The 20,465-nt window shown below is 37.7% G+C and overlaps 1 protein-coding gene across 1 annotated transcript; it reads left to right on the plus strand.

The window, feature by feature from the left end:
• The first annotated feature begins 11,362 nt into the window (after window positions 1-11,362).
• LOC120348529 (calcium homeostasis modulator protein 6-like) lies at window positions 11,363-20,465 on the plus strand. The gene is made up of 8 exons (XM_039418681.2): window positions 11,363-12,082; window positions 13,096-13,203; window positions 14,503-14,579; window positions 14,814-14,940; window positions 15,631-15,733; window positions 15,853-15,946; window positions 16,591-16,718; window positions 18,024-20,465. The coding sequence occupies exons 1-8, from the start codon at window positions 11,899-11,901 to the stop codon at window positions 18,703-18,705; spliced, it is 1,503 nt and encodes a 500-aa protein (XP_039274615.2). The 5' UTR covers window positions 11,363-11,898; the 3' UTR covers window positions 18,706-20,465.

Here is a 20,465-nt window from a genome sequence, read left to right on the forward strand (position 1 = left end):
TGGTAATGATTTTGAGGTTAAGTAAGAAGTATTTAGAGTCGAGGTTGGTTATGGAAAATATCTCATCTCCCGCTAATAACTAGGTTAGGCATGTTCGATTACTAATTTGAATACCAATTTGCCGCGCGACAAGAGCGTCGGGTAAACAGTTGATTAATTGATTTATTCCATTTAACGATCAAAGAATAATTCGAAATTAATTTTTAACTAAATAACAAGTAAAGGAGAATATCGGTCGGAGACCGAAGACTTATCGATCGAAAGTTAGTGGTCCCAAAACAGAAACTGCGGTTTCGCTTCATCCGATCTTACTCCATAGTGACATCGTGTGTCCAATCACTAATTAATTAATACCTCGTTAATTATGCGACAATATGCAATATTTGAAGCAGATTCAACCTTGCTTTCGTGAGATATCGCGTGTATCTAAGAGACAGACAAACAAACAAACAAGCAAACAGACAAATACCTAAGATCGTTAAGTAATTAACAAATATAGCTAAAAGCAAAATACGGCGTCAACACGAGGGCGTGATATCTTAAAATAAAATTGAAATCTAGCATTTTCCGTTTTTTTCAAAATAAGGTTAATTACGCAACCTGCTTGTGCAGAGCCGTATCGGGGGAAAAGGGCAGGATATTTTGTACGAACACCCCGCCAACGCTCAAAATAAGGAAATTTGTAATTGTCTAGTTAGGATTAGAACTGCAGATTGCACCGGAAATTCCAATTTTTAAATCATTCCTAACCGCAACTGGATAGTTACTAATATTTTATTCAAAAACGTGGCGAGGGTTGTTTTTCAAATCTCACATTTTTGTATCAGTTCCGGGGGCTTTGACAAAAGATCCGCAAAGTTCCTAAAACGCCGTTTCAAAATTTCACCCATACAGCGATAATAATTAAATTGACAATTGTGGCTAACAGTATGTGACGTCATCACGGGGCCGTAAAATTCTGAAAACAAAGCTAGCGAAGCGTTACATTTGGTGAATGGCATCGTAACAATCGCTCATTCAGTCGAGAGGTTCTCGTCTGTAGGATTTGTTTTGTAGCGAGTCTAGTTGCAGAGTGGTTTAGCTTACAGAAGTAGGTAGCTCCAAAGGTATGTGTACCAATGTGTATGGAGGTAACTAGTTTTGTTCGCCTACTTTACATCAAGTTGTGTAAAGGGACGGAAGCATATGGGCAGGGGGTATATTCACTTGGCTTACATAGACAGTCCCCGAACTCGTAACAGAACTAAAATAAGGAAAATCGGAATAAAATTATGGCCTAACCTGGTACACATACTACATGAGCACCTACAGAAGTATGTATCAGATTCATGTAAAGTGTGTCATAGTAATGTAGCTTACGTAGTGACATACACATATTTTTTTAATGAGGGAACCTGTTGTTAGTGAGTTCAATACAAATGAGAAGCCGTCACGCATAGTAAAGTATTCTTCGCAACGCCAAGTCATTGAAATTACTAAATTAAAAACTTGTTCCGAGGCCGCACATCATTTAAAATGAGCACTTTTCTGTAGGCCGCGCAATTTATTCCTTGTGGGCTGCATTTGCCCCGCGGGCCACAGGTTGCACACCTCCGTATTGGATTAATGTAAAGTGTGCCGTACTAACGAAGCTCAAGTAGTGATATCATTAGTAAATATGGCGTTTGAGTTGTTATTATCATGAAATCGTACTGGGTTCTTGTATCGTAATAGAACAGGGGGGGGGGCTTGGGGGGGGGCAAGGTTTTCGGATCGGGGGCCAAAAATGTCACCCATCCAGACTGGCGGGCCATGTAAGTATCAAGTAAAAGTTACATTTTATGGACAGTATTTACAGTGTTACAATATCAAAAATGAAAAACGAGAAGCCTCGTGCTGAAATTAAATTTGATCGCAATCCCGGCAAATTTCTCAAGTTATGTTTTGCTAAAACAGCAAATTTTTGTTTCAGTTTGGTTGTGACAGCACCAGGCCATATTGAATCACCCAGCGGACCGGATTTGGCCCCCGGGTCGTAGTTTTCCCATCTCTATTATTAGAGAGCCATATAAACTTCAGGATGGGTTTGTTAATGAGGGGACCGGTTGTTAGTGAGTTCGATGCAAAAGAGAACCCGTTCTTAAAGTTTCAAACCTCACAACTGCGATACCCCAGTTTGGTTTTAGTAATCATTTTTTAAGTTTTGTTTCTCACGTAATCCTATATTACGTTCTTTTATTGGTATAGCGCTTTTAGTCCGGCATAGTCTCCTCAAACAAGAGAACCCGTTGTTAGTGGGATAAGTACAACGAGAACCCGTTCCTAAAATTTTGAATCTCAGAGCTGGCTGTCCGGGTTGGGATAGGGAAAATACCAGAAAAATAAGATTTGTAAGTGATTGCATTTAATGCCCTTTTAACTAGAAAGTAACTTCAACTTCGTGAGCCATGTATATACAGAATAAACAGTTCCATTACATTCGAACCCACGTACATTTGAACCAACGACAGTTGCACCTGTATACTATTGCACCTATAGAATTCTTTTCGTTTTAAGGAACCCATACTAACCCTAACCCATGGATTTTAGCACCCGCATAGAGATTGAACCCGCGGATATACGAGTGCACATGTATGGGTTCAAATGTACGGTCATCGAATAAACACACATGGGTTCTACAGATCTTTTGCACAAAGCCCACTAATGCAAAAAATGTGAGATTTGAGATAAACACCATCGCCATGTTTTATAATTACAAATTAGTAATTACCTAGTTTGGGGTCAAGAATTTCCAGCGCAATCTGCATTTCTCACCCTAACTGGATCCGCCAGACAAAAAAATGATGGAGCCCCAAACATTATATATTTGTGCGGAAAGTGATCGCAATTGTTCGAATATATCCGCTTACATTTTGTCTGAGCAAACACTCGGCTTTGTTTACGCAGCGGATTGTTTGATCTTTGTCGCTCACTCGAGACACTCACTCGAGGAATTACAAGCTGAAGGAGGCGGGGACTTCCATTACGTCACTACTGATGACGTAGAGTATAGAGAATAGAAGAGTTGCAGGCAGTCACTAATGCACAAGGTAAGTACAAAGATGTACCAGCGAAGTCTCGAGCCTGTCGAGTTTCTCCAGCCATTCAGATCGCTAGAATCATATATAGCACAAATAGCGAACAAAAATTTGTTTACGTGTTACGTCATTACCGATGGCGTCATTACTATCTTCCAATAGTGAGACTCAGATTTTAGCAATTGCAAATTGACACTGTAATCTAAACTTTTTGTTGTGAGGTTCCTTTAACTCTGAGTGAGCGAGCGTGGTCTTCCATGGTAAAATTCCCTTTAAAAATCAGAAGTCATTTTCAGCCAGCAATATTTATTAACCGTGAATTGCATGGTGATTTCGCTGTTTTTTTTCAAACACTGAAATTCAATAGCGAGCGCTGCGTTTTCCGTCCTTTATGAAATATTCAAAGCTTCAAAACCGCAATCGAATTAAGTTCATATTACGTATGGGCCATGATTAAATTATCCTATTATATGCTGTTTTAGTTTGGCCCACGTTTGAGAATATACAGCTAGATATGCAATTCTGTATAATATTGAGTATGTTTAAAAGTCTTACATCACACAACTAGGGGAATTCTTGCCCAAGAAGAAAGTTTATTGCTTAGACCAGGGGTGTGCAACATTTTTTAGTCAGTGGGTCATATAACCAACTTCAGAAATCTAGCTGGACCACACGAAAAAAATATCGCTTAGCCTTATCAGAACAGAGGATTTAACGCAGTCACAAAAGCAAAAAACGTGTATTTTTGCCCATGTGAGCGCCTTTTTAAACATAATCTGTTGGATTAGGATTTTGTGCTTGGTGGGGAACAATCTGAGTGTCGGAAAGGGCCACACGAAATGGCTTCGCGGACCGGTTGTGGCCTGCGGGCTGCCTGTGACACACCCATGGTTTATGTTATTTTACTGAACATCGATCAAGTAACTAATACTGTTAAAGTAAAAAAATGAATAATCCACTGTTTTTCAAACTCAAAGTAGATATGGCGTGTACTAGGGTATTGTGTACTGAACTGCAAGTCCTTCCACCTTGTTTACTCCCTACTTTGAAACCGTACGTATCAGTTACCACAAGGATGCTTGAACGAGATAGTATTAAAGTGATAAGTAAACATAACATGATCTCATTCAACGAAATAGTAAGATCAGCAACTTACTACTATTTAGTGGAAAGAGATTATGTTATTCCTATTCATCAAAACAGATAGGTTGCTATTCTAAGTGATTCAAGAGACTTGTTGCACACTGACATAAACATATTTCTGCAACGTTCCGTCTGAACGAAGTCAGAAATTTTCAGATAAACAAATTCAACAATAGTCACCGTTACTTCCACACAGCATCCTTACACCACATTATAAGGCGCACTAACAATAAATGGTGCTCCGGTAGTATGTGCGTGCACCAAGATGACGCACAACCTGAACATAATATGTGTACCAGGTTAGGGTTATCAGGTTGTGCGCCATCTTAGTGCACATACTACGGAAAGCACCCAACAAATTGCTTAGATTGAGTTTTCATTCATACATGAGGCCGGGCTATGAAACGAAACAGATTTTTAAGCAATGCTTGTACTAGTTTTGAGTGGTGACAATGAAGCACTACCGGATCCATACATTAGGCACACGGTCGATTTTTGAGGGAAAAAAAACGGATCCAATGTGCGCGTTATCGTCCGTTAGGTACGGTAATATAAATTTTTGAAGTATCCTTATACTGTTCTGTGATTACAGTTTGCCGTAGACTTCGGTTTATTATTATTTTAGGTATTCGTGGGAAAAAGCTTAATATTCGTACTTGTGATGTACATGGGATAGGCTGAAGGAGAAGCGGAACTTGGTGGCATACCGCAATTTATATTTGCAAAAAATGGTTTAATAGGAGGGAAAACGGTTGTTTATTTTAGTTCGCGCGCACTGTTTGCTAATTGCTTTTACCAACTTTCATGGTTATGAGTACTAGCGTAGGTAAAACGTTGTTCAAAACAGGAAGAAAAGTTTTATAATTATTTTTTGGATATCTTGTAGAAATAGGTGGCTTATATACCACATGGGTCAGTCATGTACATAACGCATTTTTATGAGTTACAAATTGTTTTATCGCTAATAGTAAAATATATATCACTCTCTAAATATGGAAACCCCTCATCACCCCTTCCCAAAAAAGAATTAAGTAGATCAAATATTAAAAGCTTCGGGAGCATACTGGTATACAGGCTTAAATTGAGGGATGGCATTGGAGAAAAGTTTTAACAGATGTTGTGGTTTTGAGGCAGGGTAAAGGACAGGCTAGTATACTTTTCGGTGAAGTCTTTTTTGATTTAATTTTTAATAAATTAGTGTCAATTTTGGCGGGAAAACAGATGTCAATGTCATTTGTAGCTCCCAAGGTCATTGGCAGATGTCAAGGCCATCGAGTCAATGTCAAATTGAAAGGATGACATGTCTGTAACGCGTTAATCTTATGGGAAGGATACAATAGGTGGCGAGCATTTATATAGTCGCCTGCTGAGTTAAAATCGTACATTGTTACGTTATAATCCCAGGACTGCAGATCTGAAGTTTGGCATTTTTGATGAAAAATTAGGTCGACGGTTAACGAAATCTTCATGCCTTCCAGACTGGCACGAGGCCTGTTCGCCTGTTTAGATAGGAAGGATTGTCCGCCTGTTTGTCGCCAGTTGGAGATAAATTCACGACTCCTAGTCGCCGAAGTACGGCCGAGATCGCAATTTTGATCCCTGTCTTGCGGAACGCTCCGAAGAACACATGGAACACAGTTTGAGGATCGCTGCTCTGACCACATGAGAATTACTCACTCATTTCGCAATTTCTTTTAAATTGTTCCCTGTGTCATCTGCTATCACTCGCCCAACTGTGCATTATCAGATAAAATTCCATCCCTTAGAGCGATATTGTACTTATTATCAGAGAAAATTGTCTGTTATCAGTTTTAATGACGCAATTTGCATATTAACAAGGCTCTAGACTAGCAATACATACATACAAGCAATGACTAATATGTAGGAGGTAGCAATGCTTTACTTAAAAGGGAAAATATTTTTCGATTGGGCATTTTGTTTACTAGGTGAGACGATTGTGTGTGACAATATCTAGTTGAGAGCGAGGAGTGATTTTTCAGTTCAATAATATTCAGTTATATCAAAAAAGTGACGTTTGACATTTTCCGCGTCCTGTTTCTGAGTAAGGGTGACAAATAATCGCCCCCGACACGGCATTGATTATATTGTCCAGATGATCAAAATCCCTTTTTTGGTTTCAAAATTTGTCATTTTTGCGGTGATTTACGTCTGAGTGAAATTTGAAATTTTTTAGATTAGTCGATTGATTTTACATACAGAGAAGAGAATAGACATTTGCATATTTATTTGGGGAGGAAAGGAAAGCTGGTGGAAGTTCTCATTCATATATACAGCAATCCTCGGCCTGCCTTTGAATTTAATATTTGAAGTCGAATTAATAACAAAAAGAAGAACAATGTAAATCGTTGGGTATAAGCATTTCCCGACTGTCCCTCGTCCACAGGCAAACATTTACTGTTCAATTCCAGTAATAATAATCTCTTTTTATATAGTTAGATGCAATAATTCATTACAAACTCCGCCTCGGAACCATTTGTAACATATCATAGAGAGAACATAACTTTTGTAAAAAACGTCCCAGATTACTGTAACTTTTGGGTACATTCATACACAAACAGAAGTTTAAGTATTTAATTTTTCTTCTTTCCGTAGAAGTATTTGAAAGTTGATGGGTTCTGTTTTTATTTTTGATTCAAACTGTACCTGAGCAATCTCACCTTGTGACATAAAATTGAACTAATAAATCACAATGAGATATCTCAAATCGGCCTCTTTGAACTTGTGAGCACTGTGGTAGAAAATAGGGAAAAAAACACGATGAAATTATTTTTAATCGATGGCATGCAATCATTAATGTAATTACGACACAGATATGGTGCAATAAATTTACTTGCGTAAATGTGCAATCGAGCTTCTACCCTGCGGCAATCTGCCGTGGCCTTAGTGGGCGAGATAAGGCGATGCAGGCTATATATAAAAGAGTGTCAGAAGAAGTTGAACTGTTCTTATCAAGTGTCTGTTTGTACAGGGCCTTCTTCAGAGCAAATCTAAGAAAATGCGCCGAAAAAATAATCATCAACTAAACACGAGGCCTGAGTGTTCCTGACAGAATTATTAATTTCAATATGTGTAATCGAGTGTGAAAACTAGTGGACCGTGACGCGATGAATGTTTACAAAATATGAATAGAAAACAGAGGCGGCCAGTTTAAGTCAGGGGGGCAGACATTTTGGGGTACGGACACTCCTTAGACGAGATTGGGTACCGGGATGGACGTTTTTTAAAGATAATTTACAAGTAAGACTGGGCATTTCGAATCGACTATTTTAATCGGATTTTGAATTATTCGATTCGGTTCAAACAAAAATTTCGAATCGCCGCCATCTCGTTTCGAAGAGAATCCGCAACTTTTTTATTGGAGTCATATTTTTAAAATGCAATTCTGACATATGTCTCACTATTTTGATGAATGTTTCCTATTGGGTGTGACAACTCGGCGAACTGTCTGTGGTATAGATTCTATGTTTTCAGTAATTTATGTGTCTGTAGGACGCATTGCGATAAAAAAAATACGCATAAAATTATATCGTTCAAATGTTAATATATTATAGGTATTCTAGATTCGAAAAAATATTCGATTCGTATTCGAAATCATCAGGTATTTGAATATCCCAGCCCTATTCACGAGTACTGCCAACACCGCCAACGTCGATGATAGGTAATGACTTTTCCTTCCTCCCGGGCCAAGGCACTACCAAACAAATGGAATTAACGCAAAAATACCAGTTGAATTTTCCTACCTTTTTAGAAGCATGTTTTGCTATTCCCATTCCCACCTTCGACATCACTTTTAGCGCCCTTTATTGGCATCGATTGTGACGAGAACATGAGTCATAATGGGCGCTTTTCTATAAGGTATCAAATTTCTAGTAAGAGTGTGTAGTACATTACGGGCCAAGAGGTCTGCGACCGGTTTAGAACAATATTTTTCCGGCTGGGTTATTTCCAGTGACGTCACCGACTTCCTTGTTTCCGTGAAAACGGCGAATCAGCAATTCTTACGTACGTAACAGGTATAATCTAGCAATTCGCCTTGACATGTTTTCAGTCAGACTGATTGTCGATCGAGGGCTCGTTTTTTAGTTTTTCAGTCATTTTTTAGATAAGTTGTTGAAAGCAAGCAATCTCGAGTAATACTTTGACTATAGAACAAAATGATAGTGATAGTGACTCATCTCAGAAAAAAAACACGGTCGACCACTGAAACTATATACAGTATGGTGGGTGACCGTACATTTGAACCCATGTGTATATCCGCGGGTTCAATCTATATGCGGGTGCTAAAACACATGGGTTAGGGTTAATATGGGTTCTAATATCCGTAAAACAAAAAAATCCCATAGGTGCAACAGTATGCAGGTGCAATTATCGTGGGTTCAAATGTAATGGAACCAGTATGGTGATACAATATGCGCACTCAATCAGAATTAAACGAGATTCATCTCTGAGCAAAGGCACGGGCAACCACCAAAATACCGAGAGTTACTTGTACATATAGATTCATGGCGGGGAATTACGTGCTAGGAAGTACCGATTGGGGCGGTACTCGGAGAAGTTTTAAGCAAAGAGTTTTCACCGCTTATGTTACTATAATTTGACATCATAAAAGATTCATCTGCCCATTTGAAATTCAATTTTATTTTGTGATTTTCTCCTTAGAATAACGATAGAAGGGTTTAAAAACTTATTCCTCAGTTATAGCGGCGAATTGTCGATCTGTTATTGGTAACTGTAATCATAAATACAGGAAACAGATACATACTCACCCCTCCCCTACGACTGCGCCACTTAATATTATAATTCAATGGATTTAACGAATTGTTAATTCCCGTAAATTGCATAAAACCCTGGCTATCGTTTTTCAACATTCATGGCTTTTTTGTATTAGTATTATTCGGCCGTTCTAGTCCAATTTATTATTATTTTGTGCCGTCATTCTCAAAAAAAAAAAACGATAAAACATCGGGGTATAGATTATAAAAATTCGAATGTATTGTGTACACAACGTCAAATTGGTTGGGAACTTCCTGAAAATAACTTCATAAAAATTATTTGGTAATTTATTCTGTGCCAAACTACGCTAATTGGATTTTATATGTCTGAGGAAGTCTGATTTTGGTCAGACGAAACGTTACAGAGATATATATTGGTTTTAATTTGCAGCGCGACTCTAGAATGTCTTAGAAATTTGCAATATTAATAAATTTATATTATATGTGAGTCTTGCTGCACGCTCACACAAGTGTATTTCTATATTTCTTCAAGACTTGAACGTCTTTTACGTCATATCATACGTATATGAGTCGACTAATCATTTCGCTAAAAAATGTTATTTACGACGCTATCGTTTAGGAATTCCTAAGTTCATTTTACAGTCATGAATGCAAATATTTGAGAAGCGCGATTTGCCAGATAGTATCGTGTACTATTGTAGGAATATGAATATTTTATCTGAGTGTCCGTAATCAGGTTGTTTGGTGTTTTGCGCCAAATTTCGTGAGTCTTGGATAAAACTATTCCGATGGAGTATGCTGAGGGTCTTGGGGCTTCGGTATTTAAGGCCATCAGTTCGGCTGCGGCAGTTTGTGAGCTGTGTATTTCGCGCAATAGGTGATTTGGCGACGGCTTTTTTGTGTAGAATGAATATGTCTTACCGGCAAACTTATTTTTTATATAAATTTTACTGTTTTCTTTATTCTTGCTACAGCAAGTAGTTAGTCCCGCAGGAACCCAACTGATAAATCTTTGAAGGATACAAAAGCTAACTACTTTTTCTGAGCGTGTATCTGTCTAACCATTTCTCCCTTTTCTCTGATTTTGTATTAGTTGATCCGTATGAGCTCAAAACCGATATTTTGAGTGTGTCGAAGGCAGTGGCGTAGCCAGGAGGGTGGTTTTGCGGGCCGAGCCCCCCCCCCCCTTTTTGAAATGCAAAAAAAAACAGTTTTCTGTATCATAGATAGCAATTTGCAATTTGCAATTTGAAATGCTTTTTAGCCCCCAAGACTTCTAAAAACACGCGTATTCCAGCGTTCGATCGGACTCGCTAGCTGTTTCGATCTAACTTGGCAAAAAAAAATTTAAAAACTCCCCCCCCTCCCCCACATCTTCGAAAATTATTTGGTTGAACTCAACGCAAAAATACTGCAGTAAAAATCAAAGGATCTTACGTAAATATAAGACAACTAATCACTTTAATAAAAAATTTACGACACAGTCGCTTAATAATTCTGTGTTGTGTAAATACTAAGTTCATTCTACAGTCCTGAAAGCAAATATTTGAAAAGCTCGATTTGCTTAGAAAGTATCGCGTACTATTGTAGGAGTATGAATATTTTATTCGAGTGTCGGTATTCAGGTGAATTGGTGTTTTAAAATTTTACGCCAAATTTTAAGCGTCTTAAATGGAACCATTCTGTTTGGGTTTGGAATTTGCATATTCAGTGCAATCTGCATTCTTAACCATGACCCTAAGCGGATTATCACTAATTATCTTATTTTAAAGGTTGGCGGGGAGTTTTTTGTGTGTGGTTTTGTACAAGAGATCAAATCAAATAGGCTACATTGAATGGTTATTGGAGTAACGCGTACTTAACTGCTACTTAGCGTTTAGAGTTGGTGGTTATGGATAGCATAGGACAGCGGTTCCCAAACTATGGGTCGTGTTTCCCCGAAATTTAGACAGGATTTAGATTTATTTCCTTTTGAAGAATAACACTATGTTTTTTTTGGAAGAGGTCTTTTGAGTTCATTTATCAAAAATAAAATTACATTGTAGAAAATCACGAGATAAACATTATACAAAAACTGACATCCATTGTTTTTATTTGTATTTCCTATACAAAAATCAATATCATAATTGTAACACCACACAATCTTGAATAGTGGTGCGATCTTCACCTTACCTCAGGTCATCGTACTTTTCCTCTCCTACACATTTTAAATTCATTTTAAGGGTTGGGTTTATTTAAAATCACTTTTAAAATTCAAATTAGGTCCTATTTTCAGGCCAGGTCTTATTTTCGAGGAAAACACGGCAGTTTTACGATGATTGGCCATTGCTGTATTCTGTGTTATGTCATAAAAAATTTCGCCATAAGCTGTGGTAATAAATAGTGGGTCGCAACTCTGAAAAGTTTGGGAACCACTGGCATAGGACATTCCAAGGGGGTCAAAGACGGGGTCATGGAATTTCTACTGCCAAGTTAGATCGTAACAGATATCAGGTCCGAGCAAAAACGTGGATTTTAAGAGTTTATGAGGTCATAAAAGGCGTTTCAAGTTACACCAAATTGCTATGTATGATACAGAAAAATGCTTTTTACAATTTATCAACAACAACCCGCAACACCACTGTATACGATACTGTAGTAAAAATCAAAACGATCAAAGCCTCGCTTCAAACTTCCACAAATTTAGTTCTATTATTTACGTTCAAAATTTTATCTCAATCACAGGAATAAGTGTTATGTTAATGTAGCTTACGTAGTGACATACTTTCATTATCTGAAATATGGGAACCCGTTGTTAATGGGTTCGACACAAAAGAGAACCCGTTCTTGAAACTTTGAATATCATTACATATCATTTTGAGTATTGGATCCACGATTTTTTTATCCTTTATTATTTGAATATTTTTTCAAATATAGTAATAGGTATTATTATTTAAACGTCCACCATGGTGGTGTCTATGGGCGGAATCGGTTCCATATTCACTTCCGTACAGAACACAGTGAAGACAAGCTCTGGATCTGCGATAAATATTGTGATCTGTCTCGTCACTGTCGGGTCGGAGCAGTTATTCAGTTTCGCTGCGTTCAATTGTCCTTGCCCAGAACATGGAATGAATGAAACTTCCATTCGTGAGTGTTTTTAATTTTTTTTTTAATTTTGCCCAAAGTAAGGCACTCATTCAAGATTATTTAAGAATACTCTATCCTGAGTAAAGTTACTCACTCAGAAGTAAAAGAGACTCATCTCTGAGCAAAATTACGGGCGCTCACCCAAGAGTAAAAAAGAAATCACTCAGAAGTAAAAGAGACTCATCTTTGAGCAAAGTTTCGGGCACTCATTCAGAAGTAGAGGAGACTCGTCTCTAAGCAAAGTTATGGGCACTCACTCAGAAATAAAGGAGACTCATCTCTGAGCAAAGTTATGGGCACTCACTCAGAAGTAAAGACGACTCATCTCTGGGTACTCCAGTAGTATGTGTATAGGTTAGGGTTAGGCTATAATTTTATTTCAATTTTGCTTAGTTTAGTTCTATTACGAGTTCGAGGGCTGTCGATGTAAGCCAAGTGAATATACCCCCTGCCCATAGGCTCCCATCCCTTTACACAACTTGATGTAAAGTAGGTGAACAAAACTAGTGACCTACATATTGGTACACATACTTCTGGAGCGCCCATCTATGAGCAAACTTATTCGCATTTACATAGAAGTAAGGGAGTCCTATTTCTGACTATAATTACCCAGCCATACGTATATTTTTCTGATTACAGAACCATTCATGCATATCTATCTTTTACAGCAGTCCAACAGAACTATCTTTAGAACTGAGATTTTGATAAATTTATCCAGTCATGCGTATCTTTCACAGCAGTCCAATAGAACTATTTTTAAAATTGAGATTTTGATAAATTTATCCAGTCATGTGTATCTTTTACAGCAGTTCAACAGAACTATTTTTAAAATTGAGATTTTGATAAATTTATCCAGTCATGCGTATCTTTCACAGCAGTCCAACAGAACTATCTTTATAATAGATATTTTGATGAATTTACCCATTCATGCGTATCTTTTACAGCAGTCCAACAGAACTATCTTTAGAATTGAGATTTTAATAAATTTACCCAGTCATGCGTATCTTTTACAGCGGTTCAACAGAATTATCTCTACGGATGGGTTTTCATTCTCGTTCCAGCATTCGCTCTTTTCATCTTGGGTTACGCTATGAATATAAAGACGTGGAAACTCATGACAGGTAACGTGGTTATTTAATTTGAAAAAGAACGAAAGAAGAAAAACTAATCGTAACTTAGAAAAATGTGTTATTTATTCAACTGATCATCTGTACTGGCATATAAACCACTTTCTGAATATTCAAATAAAATATTATTTACGTTAGAAATTAAAGTATGGTGTCAGACCTGAAATTAGGAAAAGGAGGGGGCTTTTTTAAATGTAAAAAAAAAGCATTTTTTCTGTATCATACATATCAATTTTTGTAGCTTGAAACGCTTTTTAAAGCCTCCAGACTCGCTAACTTTCACGGTCTGACTTGGCAAATTCCTGGCTTCGTCCATGGGAGTAGCGATGAGATTTGAACCCCACATTTGTACGCTGCGCGTCAATAAACTTAGACCCGACATATCGCGCCTGCAAGTGCAAAATTTGATTGCTGCCCCACACTCGCTCCAGTTCGCAGCGCGACATTCGGTATTGTCGCTAATCCTGTTGTATTGGAATTATGAATTTTATTTTGTTAAATATGAGTTTGGTTGCGCGAGACTAACCCCTCTATTCTTTCTCTGTGTATTTATGCTAGTGGATCCGTATGTGTATAATGCATGCATCATACATTCATTATTCCTTATGCATCAAGAATAAACATGACCATACTGTGCAATTCAAGAGTCGTGTTGAAAATTAACACAAATGACTGAATGAGGAAGTCTGTGATTGGTCAGACGAAACGTTACAGAAATACATTTGTGTTACTTTGCAGCGCGACTCTAAAATGTCTTAGAATAGTCATCTTTACCCCAACCACGTGTATTGTCACGCAGTTTCAAGATGTTGATCAAATACTGGCGTGCTCGCCATTGTCACAGTGTGAAGATGTTGCTACTTTGGTTTAAGATGAATCAGAAGACTCAAAGATTCCGGATTGGTCGTTTTATTGTACGGCAACTGCAAAATTACAAACATATAACAGACAAACAAAACACCGCCAAATAACAGAGGTCGCCAGCGCAGCGGCCGGAGAAAGAGAGCGAAAGACATAGTTTTTCTCTCACGTGTAGTGAGTGGTCGGAGTCCAGATCCGACAAACCATCATTGAACAAGGGTCAACACAACTGGTCATAAACATAAAAATTTATAAATACACGCAATATTAACACGAACACTATAGTCCGTGATATTTATCGGGCCCGAAAGCTGTTACGATTTAACTCAGCAATTAGATGAAACGTTACAGAAATACATTGCTTTTAGTGTGCGGCAGAACTCTTGAATTGCATGGTATTTATATTGGCATTTTGTATCATTTCAATCACAGGTTGCTGCCGAAGAAGCTCCAAAGCAGCGAGAGGATATGGGGCTGGATGTGTAACAATATTGGAAGTCTACGTACAGGTGGGTTTGAAATTTTTATTTGCGAAATTTATTCATTTTGTTTACTCCTTTGCTTCCAAACAAGCGTCCACTGATATCAAACGACATGTAAGGAGTTACTTACTCCCTTTAGGAGGACTGAAATCATGCGACATTGACTGGTAACCGGATGATTGCCTGTAGTTTGCCTTATATTGAGCCTCAAAAATAGTCTTTCAACCTGCGTTTTTGCTAACCTTATAACACAATTCCCAGGCAATGGTCGCACCTTTAGCATGGATGTCCGTGGCATTTCTGGACGGGAAATATTTTGCATGCGCAGTTTCAAAAGATCCGTATAAAAACAACTGTGATGATGTACTGACAAGAAAGTTAACTACAAGTAAGTAATATTACGTCACTGGATGACGTCATTGTAGAATAGATTTGAAATAATATCATTTTTTTCATTACGACGATGGACAACTCGTAATATTTTTGAGATATCCAACGCCTTTCTTTGCAACGTCATTTATCAAATTACGTCATTAATAGATTGTGACGTCATCTTCCATTCTTTTTTTTTTGAATAATTTACTTAGTTGAATTAATTTTAATTAGAAGCAAGCGAGTGAAAGCATTTAAATATGTAACGCCATTTAATTGTTGTGACGTCACAGTTTTTCACAGTTCAGAAGTTCAAAAGAGTTTGACCAAAGCGTAAATATAACTCGCGATCAAAAAATGAACAAAAATGGGGCTACGCTGTGTTTGTGGCTTAATTTACCGCATTAGATAGTTTTTTGATCAAAATTGCGTTATATATTTAAATTTCTTATAGCTTCTTAAAGTTCAAATTCCATCTTTCGATTTTATGCTATCTCCTATAACAGCTAACTTATTCGATTCGGTACAACACACGACGAAAGTTCCCCATAAGATTTCATTGCTCCACGTTTCCCAAAGATGGCACAAAATGACGTCCACGGACTTGTTTTAACATTAGACAAGTTGCCGGTCGTTGGGTTTAATCTCTCATATTTGAGTGATTTTCTATTTGTAATTCTAAACTCAAAACTATATTTCCTCTCAGCCACTGCCGAATTCGAAGCGAACAAGCGGAAATCCCAAATTATCGGATGGTGTCTAATCGCGTTCACGCTCTTTCTAGGATCAATCTTTTATATGATTCACAGGTTGGTTTATTTATTATATATTTCGTAAGTACGCTGCTACCGTGACTTAGGTCGCAGTGGTTCTTGAACTTTTTGAGCCGCGCCCTGTTTTGGATTTTCGCTAATTGCGCTTTTTTCAGATGCCTCTCACCTTTGACCTATCACCACCGGAAGTATGCAAGATGGTACCGGGAACTGGAATCTGACGCATTCGAGAAGAAAGCAAAAGAACAGGTGCTGTAGACCAGAGGTTTTCCAAACTTTTTTAACGCAACTCAGTTTTTTTTAAGTAAATTTTGCAAAACCTCGCGAGTCAAGAATAGGCTCAAATACTAAATGGCATTGATACTTTTATGGCCGCAAATTCAACGACTAATATAAATCAATCATGTTACCTTAACATTTATTCGACAGAAATTACCCCAAAGTGAGAAGGCAGTGATTGAAATGGTGGATACTAGACTGTTATTTAAAAAAAAGGGGGGGGGGGTCCCTCAGAGCTTACATTTTTGCATTAGTGGCGGGAAATTTGTACAAAAAATCCCGAATCGTGAGAAAGTCCAACAGCGTAGCCATCCCGAAAGACTTACTTCGCTGTCGAAGTTATCCAAAGTATACGGGCGCGCATTTTCATCAAATTTTGCAAAAAAAATTCACAAAAAAATGTTGAAAATGAGGCTACGCAACGATCAAATTGTAAATGGTTGACTGCAACATATATTCGCTCGAATCTACATCGCGGCTTCTGACCCATTTTTAACATTTATAGCTGTTTTTTTTTACAACACTCCCGCATTTAGATGCGTTTTCTCCGACACTTGCCTTCTCTATACTATATATTTAGCGTTTGTATATTCAAGCATCTATCTCTTTTTCAGATCAGAGAAGAGGTAGAGAAAGAGACCGTTGCCAGATTTTTGCAAAAGAAACGCAACAAGGACCATTGGGACAAGATTTCAACCGTTTTCAACTTCACGAGAGATAAATATAATTATGCGTTGTATAGGTAAGTAGCCAGTGATGAGAATTAAATGTTTGAGAACGGGTTCCTAATTTTAGAAACAGGTTCTCATTTGTATTGAGATCACTAGCAAGTGTTGGGTCGAGTCATCGATTGACTTGAATCCCCGTTAGGGCTGGGCATTTTTGAATACCTGAAGATTTTCATATTCAATAGAATTCTTTTTTGAATCCAATCTCGAATACTCAAAATATATTTAATCGTATGTAATTTTTTATTATTGTTATGGATCCGCCAGACGCATAAATTACTGAAAACATAGTTATATGTCAGAATGCCATTGCAAAAATATGGCTTCAATTCAAAACAATTAGGAATTTATCTCGAGACCTTTGGTGCCAAATAAAAAAACAAGATGGCTGCGATTAAAAATTTTTGTTTGAATTAATTTGAATAATTCACTATTCGATTCGAACATTCGAGTCCCCGTTTATCAGAAATTCAAAGTAACTCGATTAATCTGAATCGGTGGTTCCAAAGTTGATTGACCGGGCCGGGAGAGTGGTGCACCCGCATGATACCGGTACTGGTCGGTATCATTAAGATACCGGTATAATTGAATTGTTACGATTATACACGTTCTCAAACTGTTGTAATGATGTAACATTTTGCGGTATCTAGAACGTAAAAAAAACATAGAGTGTTAAACTATTTCACTTAAGTTCGGCGGGTCAAATCAAATAGTTACGCAGGCCGCGGTTTGCGAACCACTGATCTAAATGAACTGTCTTATAATCATCATCTCCAGTAAAATTCAACTCAGTCGGCTAGAGTCAACTTTCTTTCTCTCAACTTTCTATCAGCCTTTTTAATTTTAGTTGATTGATCAAAACATTTTATGGGATTTTCCTTTTCGAGATAAATATAAACGTCCTATCCTGCATCACTGTGTAAAATATAAACACATAATCCCATGCTAGTGATTTGGTGTCTGCGGGACTAACTACTTATCTTTCTCCTATGCCCGTGTGATAGTGGAACCGTGTGCGTATAACGATGATGGTATAGACTTATGGAGATTATTATCCTAAGTGATTTATGAGTCTTGCTGCACCCTAACACAAATATATTTCTGTAACGTTACGTCTGACCGAAATGAGACTTCCTCAGACATACTTAGTTCAACTATAACTGTCTGAGGAAGTATGACCTTGGTCAGACGAAACGTTACAGAAATATACTTTTGTTAGTGTGCGGCAAGACACAGAAATCACTTAGAAACATAATCTCATGTTGGTAAACTTGGAAACGCCTACAAGATATAATCTGAGCAATATTTTATTTTTTCAGTCGTCTTGACGAATGGAATGAGAAGAATAAATCCGAAAAACTCCTCGGAAGTGACGTCACGAAACCTCCAGTGAATGACGTCATGAGTAGTGAAGATGAATCATCGTTAGAAACAACGACAACCCCAAAACCGCAAGAAAAGCGGAAAGTCCCAGGAAAAGTTGAAAAGTGTGTCGGAAATAACATGGAAATGAAACAGATAATTCCGAAGATTTCGCCGCCACCCGGTAACAAAAACGCGGGAAAACGTCGTCTGTCGTCTTCCGGGATTGAAGACAATTGTTCCTTCACTACGTCACGACAAACACCAGATATGACGTCACGACAAACACCAGATACGACGTCACGGCAAACGTCAGATATGACGTCACGACAAACGCCGGATATGACGTCTGATACCGCAGCGTTGGAATTGGCTGCGCATCAAAAGCAAGTAATGCCTCCGTCTTATGGATCAAATGATATGACGTCACAGGGTGCCCATCTTTTGACGCCACAACATACTGAAGCTTCGATATACGATAATGACGTAGCCCATAACACTGGCGTCACTGAGCAGAGATACAACTCAATGCCAGATATTTATACAAAAACAAAATCAACTTTAAAGAACGGGAAAGTTCATATAAAGTCCGCCAGTAAAGAGCCATTTTTAGAAGACGATGACGACGTCACATCTTGATGACGTCCTAAACATCATTGTGTGTATTTTTTACTGACTTTTGAGTGATGCATATAAGATGAAAAAATAACCTTAACTATGGGTCCCAATCCGGAATAACCAAATTGTATCTGTACCACCCCCTTACCGTGCCATATAATCAAGTCGTCGAAAATATAAAAAAAGGCCATGCGTCTGGAAGGATTATCTGTTTAACAATTTTCATGCCCGACTTGGCCTGGTAACCGGGAAAGTGACCGTTTATCATTATGATTAAGGCTTCCCTTCCCCAGGATAAATATAGGAATCCTAACCTACGATTAATTCGTCTAATCGACTTCCCATTAACCCCATCTAAATATTAAAACCCCACGCCTTTAGGACCCAATAGCGCATTTTATCATGGCAAAGTTCAAAATATATTATCTTCTCTTATGAAAGTATTTGTAAAATAAGACTGAAATTTGTGTTAGTGTGCAGAAACCCTTCCAAATCACGGATCGTCCGGCACGAGGGCCCAGTTCACCGTTTTCCAACAAGTTGGTCATGGCCCTTTGCTGGGTTCTAGAAACATATTCAGTTGGGCCACAAAGCTATTAAAAATTGCTAGAGTGATTGATTGATATTGATTGTATCAGCAATGAATGATGATGCTGTTTTCTGCTACTGAGTGGCAATTTACATTTAAATTATTGAGATGTTTTTTTTTACGGAAAGAATTTTTCGTTGGTAATTTACATTTAATTTATTGAAGTGTTTTTTTTTTACGGAAAGAATTTTTCGTTGGTAATTCACATTTAAATTATTGAAGTGGAATTGTTTATTTTTACGGGAAGAATATTTCGTTTTTTCTTGTAGAGCCACGGAATTTTTGTGCAACGAAAATAGGCCACGAAATAAAAATAATAGGAAACGACTGACTTAGTTATTGTTCTACAGACTTGTAATCACGACCCACTTTATGAACTTTCGGTGGCCCCTGAGGAACTGAAACAAAATACCTAATCTTGGCTCTATTTCGGCGATGGTGCGTTTTAGTACTGGTTCCAAATTAATAGATATTTTGTTTTAACATAAGTTAGTGTCAAAAAAAATTTTCTGCGACCCCAATGAGCCCTTTCGATATCCACCGGGGGTCGGGAAACCCAGTTTAAAAAGCAACGCCCCAGAAAGAGGAAGGGGAGTTAGTCTGACGTAACCCCAACTTATATCTACAGCTCAACGATATTTCCGAATAAATCTTCAATTTTCATAATTTTTATTATTTTTACACTTTCTTTTTATTATTTATGATCAGTTTTTCTGTTAAAAGTGAGTTCGTTCGTTTTTTGTTAGAGGATATCGGCAGTACCGTTCCAAGCGTACCGTGGTTAAACGATAGTCGCGTTTTTTCTCATTGTTCTAAACCTCACCGGGGCACTTCTGAAATTAAGAATTGTTATCGGTTTACCGTGTTTACGTTTTTTTTTACATGAGCAACCAAGCTCTTCATTCATTACCAACAAGACTTCCTTCCGTCACTCACTTACCTCTGAAACTAAGAATGATTCATGCTTTACCGTGGTTTCAGTTTCGACAAACCGTAATAAATGATATAATTTATCAGTTTTTCTTAAAAAAAAACATGGTTTCTCATCACAGACAAGGGCTCCTGAGCGTCATCGAAGCACTGCTGAAATCAAGATTTGATTGGTAAACCGTATTTGAGTTTGACAAATTGCAATATATTGGTTAACCGTTCTTTCTATTTTATTAAATGCACAAATAAGATTTTTCTCGTT

Source organism: Styela clava, chromosome 1, assembly GCF_964204865.1.
Source record: "Styela clava chromosome 1, kaStyClav1.hap1.2, whole genome shotgun sequence".
NCBI classification, from domain to species: Eukaryota; Metazoa; Chordata; class Ascidiacea; order Stolidobranchia; family Styelidae; genus Styela; species Styela clava.

Bases quoted from the DNA above. Each gene is read 5' to 3' on its own strand.
- LOC120348529 (XM_039418681.2), top strand. From the start codon at position 11,899: ATGGTGGTGTCTATGGGCGGAATCGGTTCCATATTCACTTCCGTACAG. The intron at 14,580-14,813 runs GTGGGTTTGAAA...CACAATTCCCAG, and splicing joins TATTGGAAGTCTACGTACAG to GCAATGGTCGCACCTTTAGC. The intron at 16,719-18,023 runs GTAAGTAGCCAG...TTATTTTTTCAG, and splicing joins TATAATTATGCGTTGTATAG to TCGTCTTGACGAATGGAATG.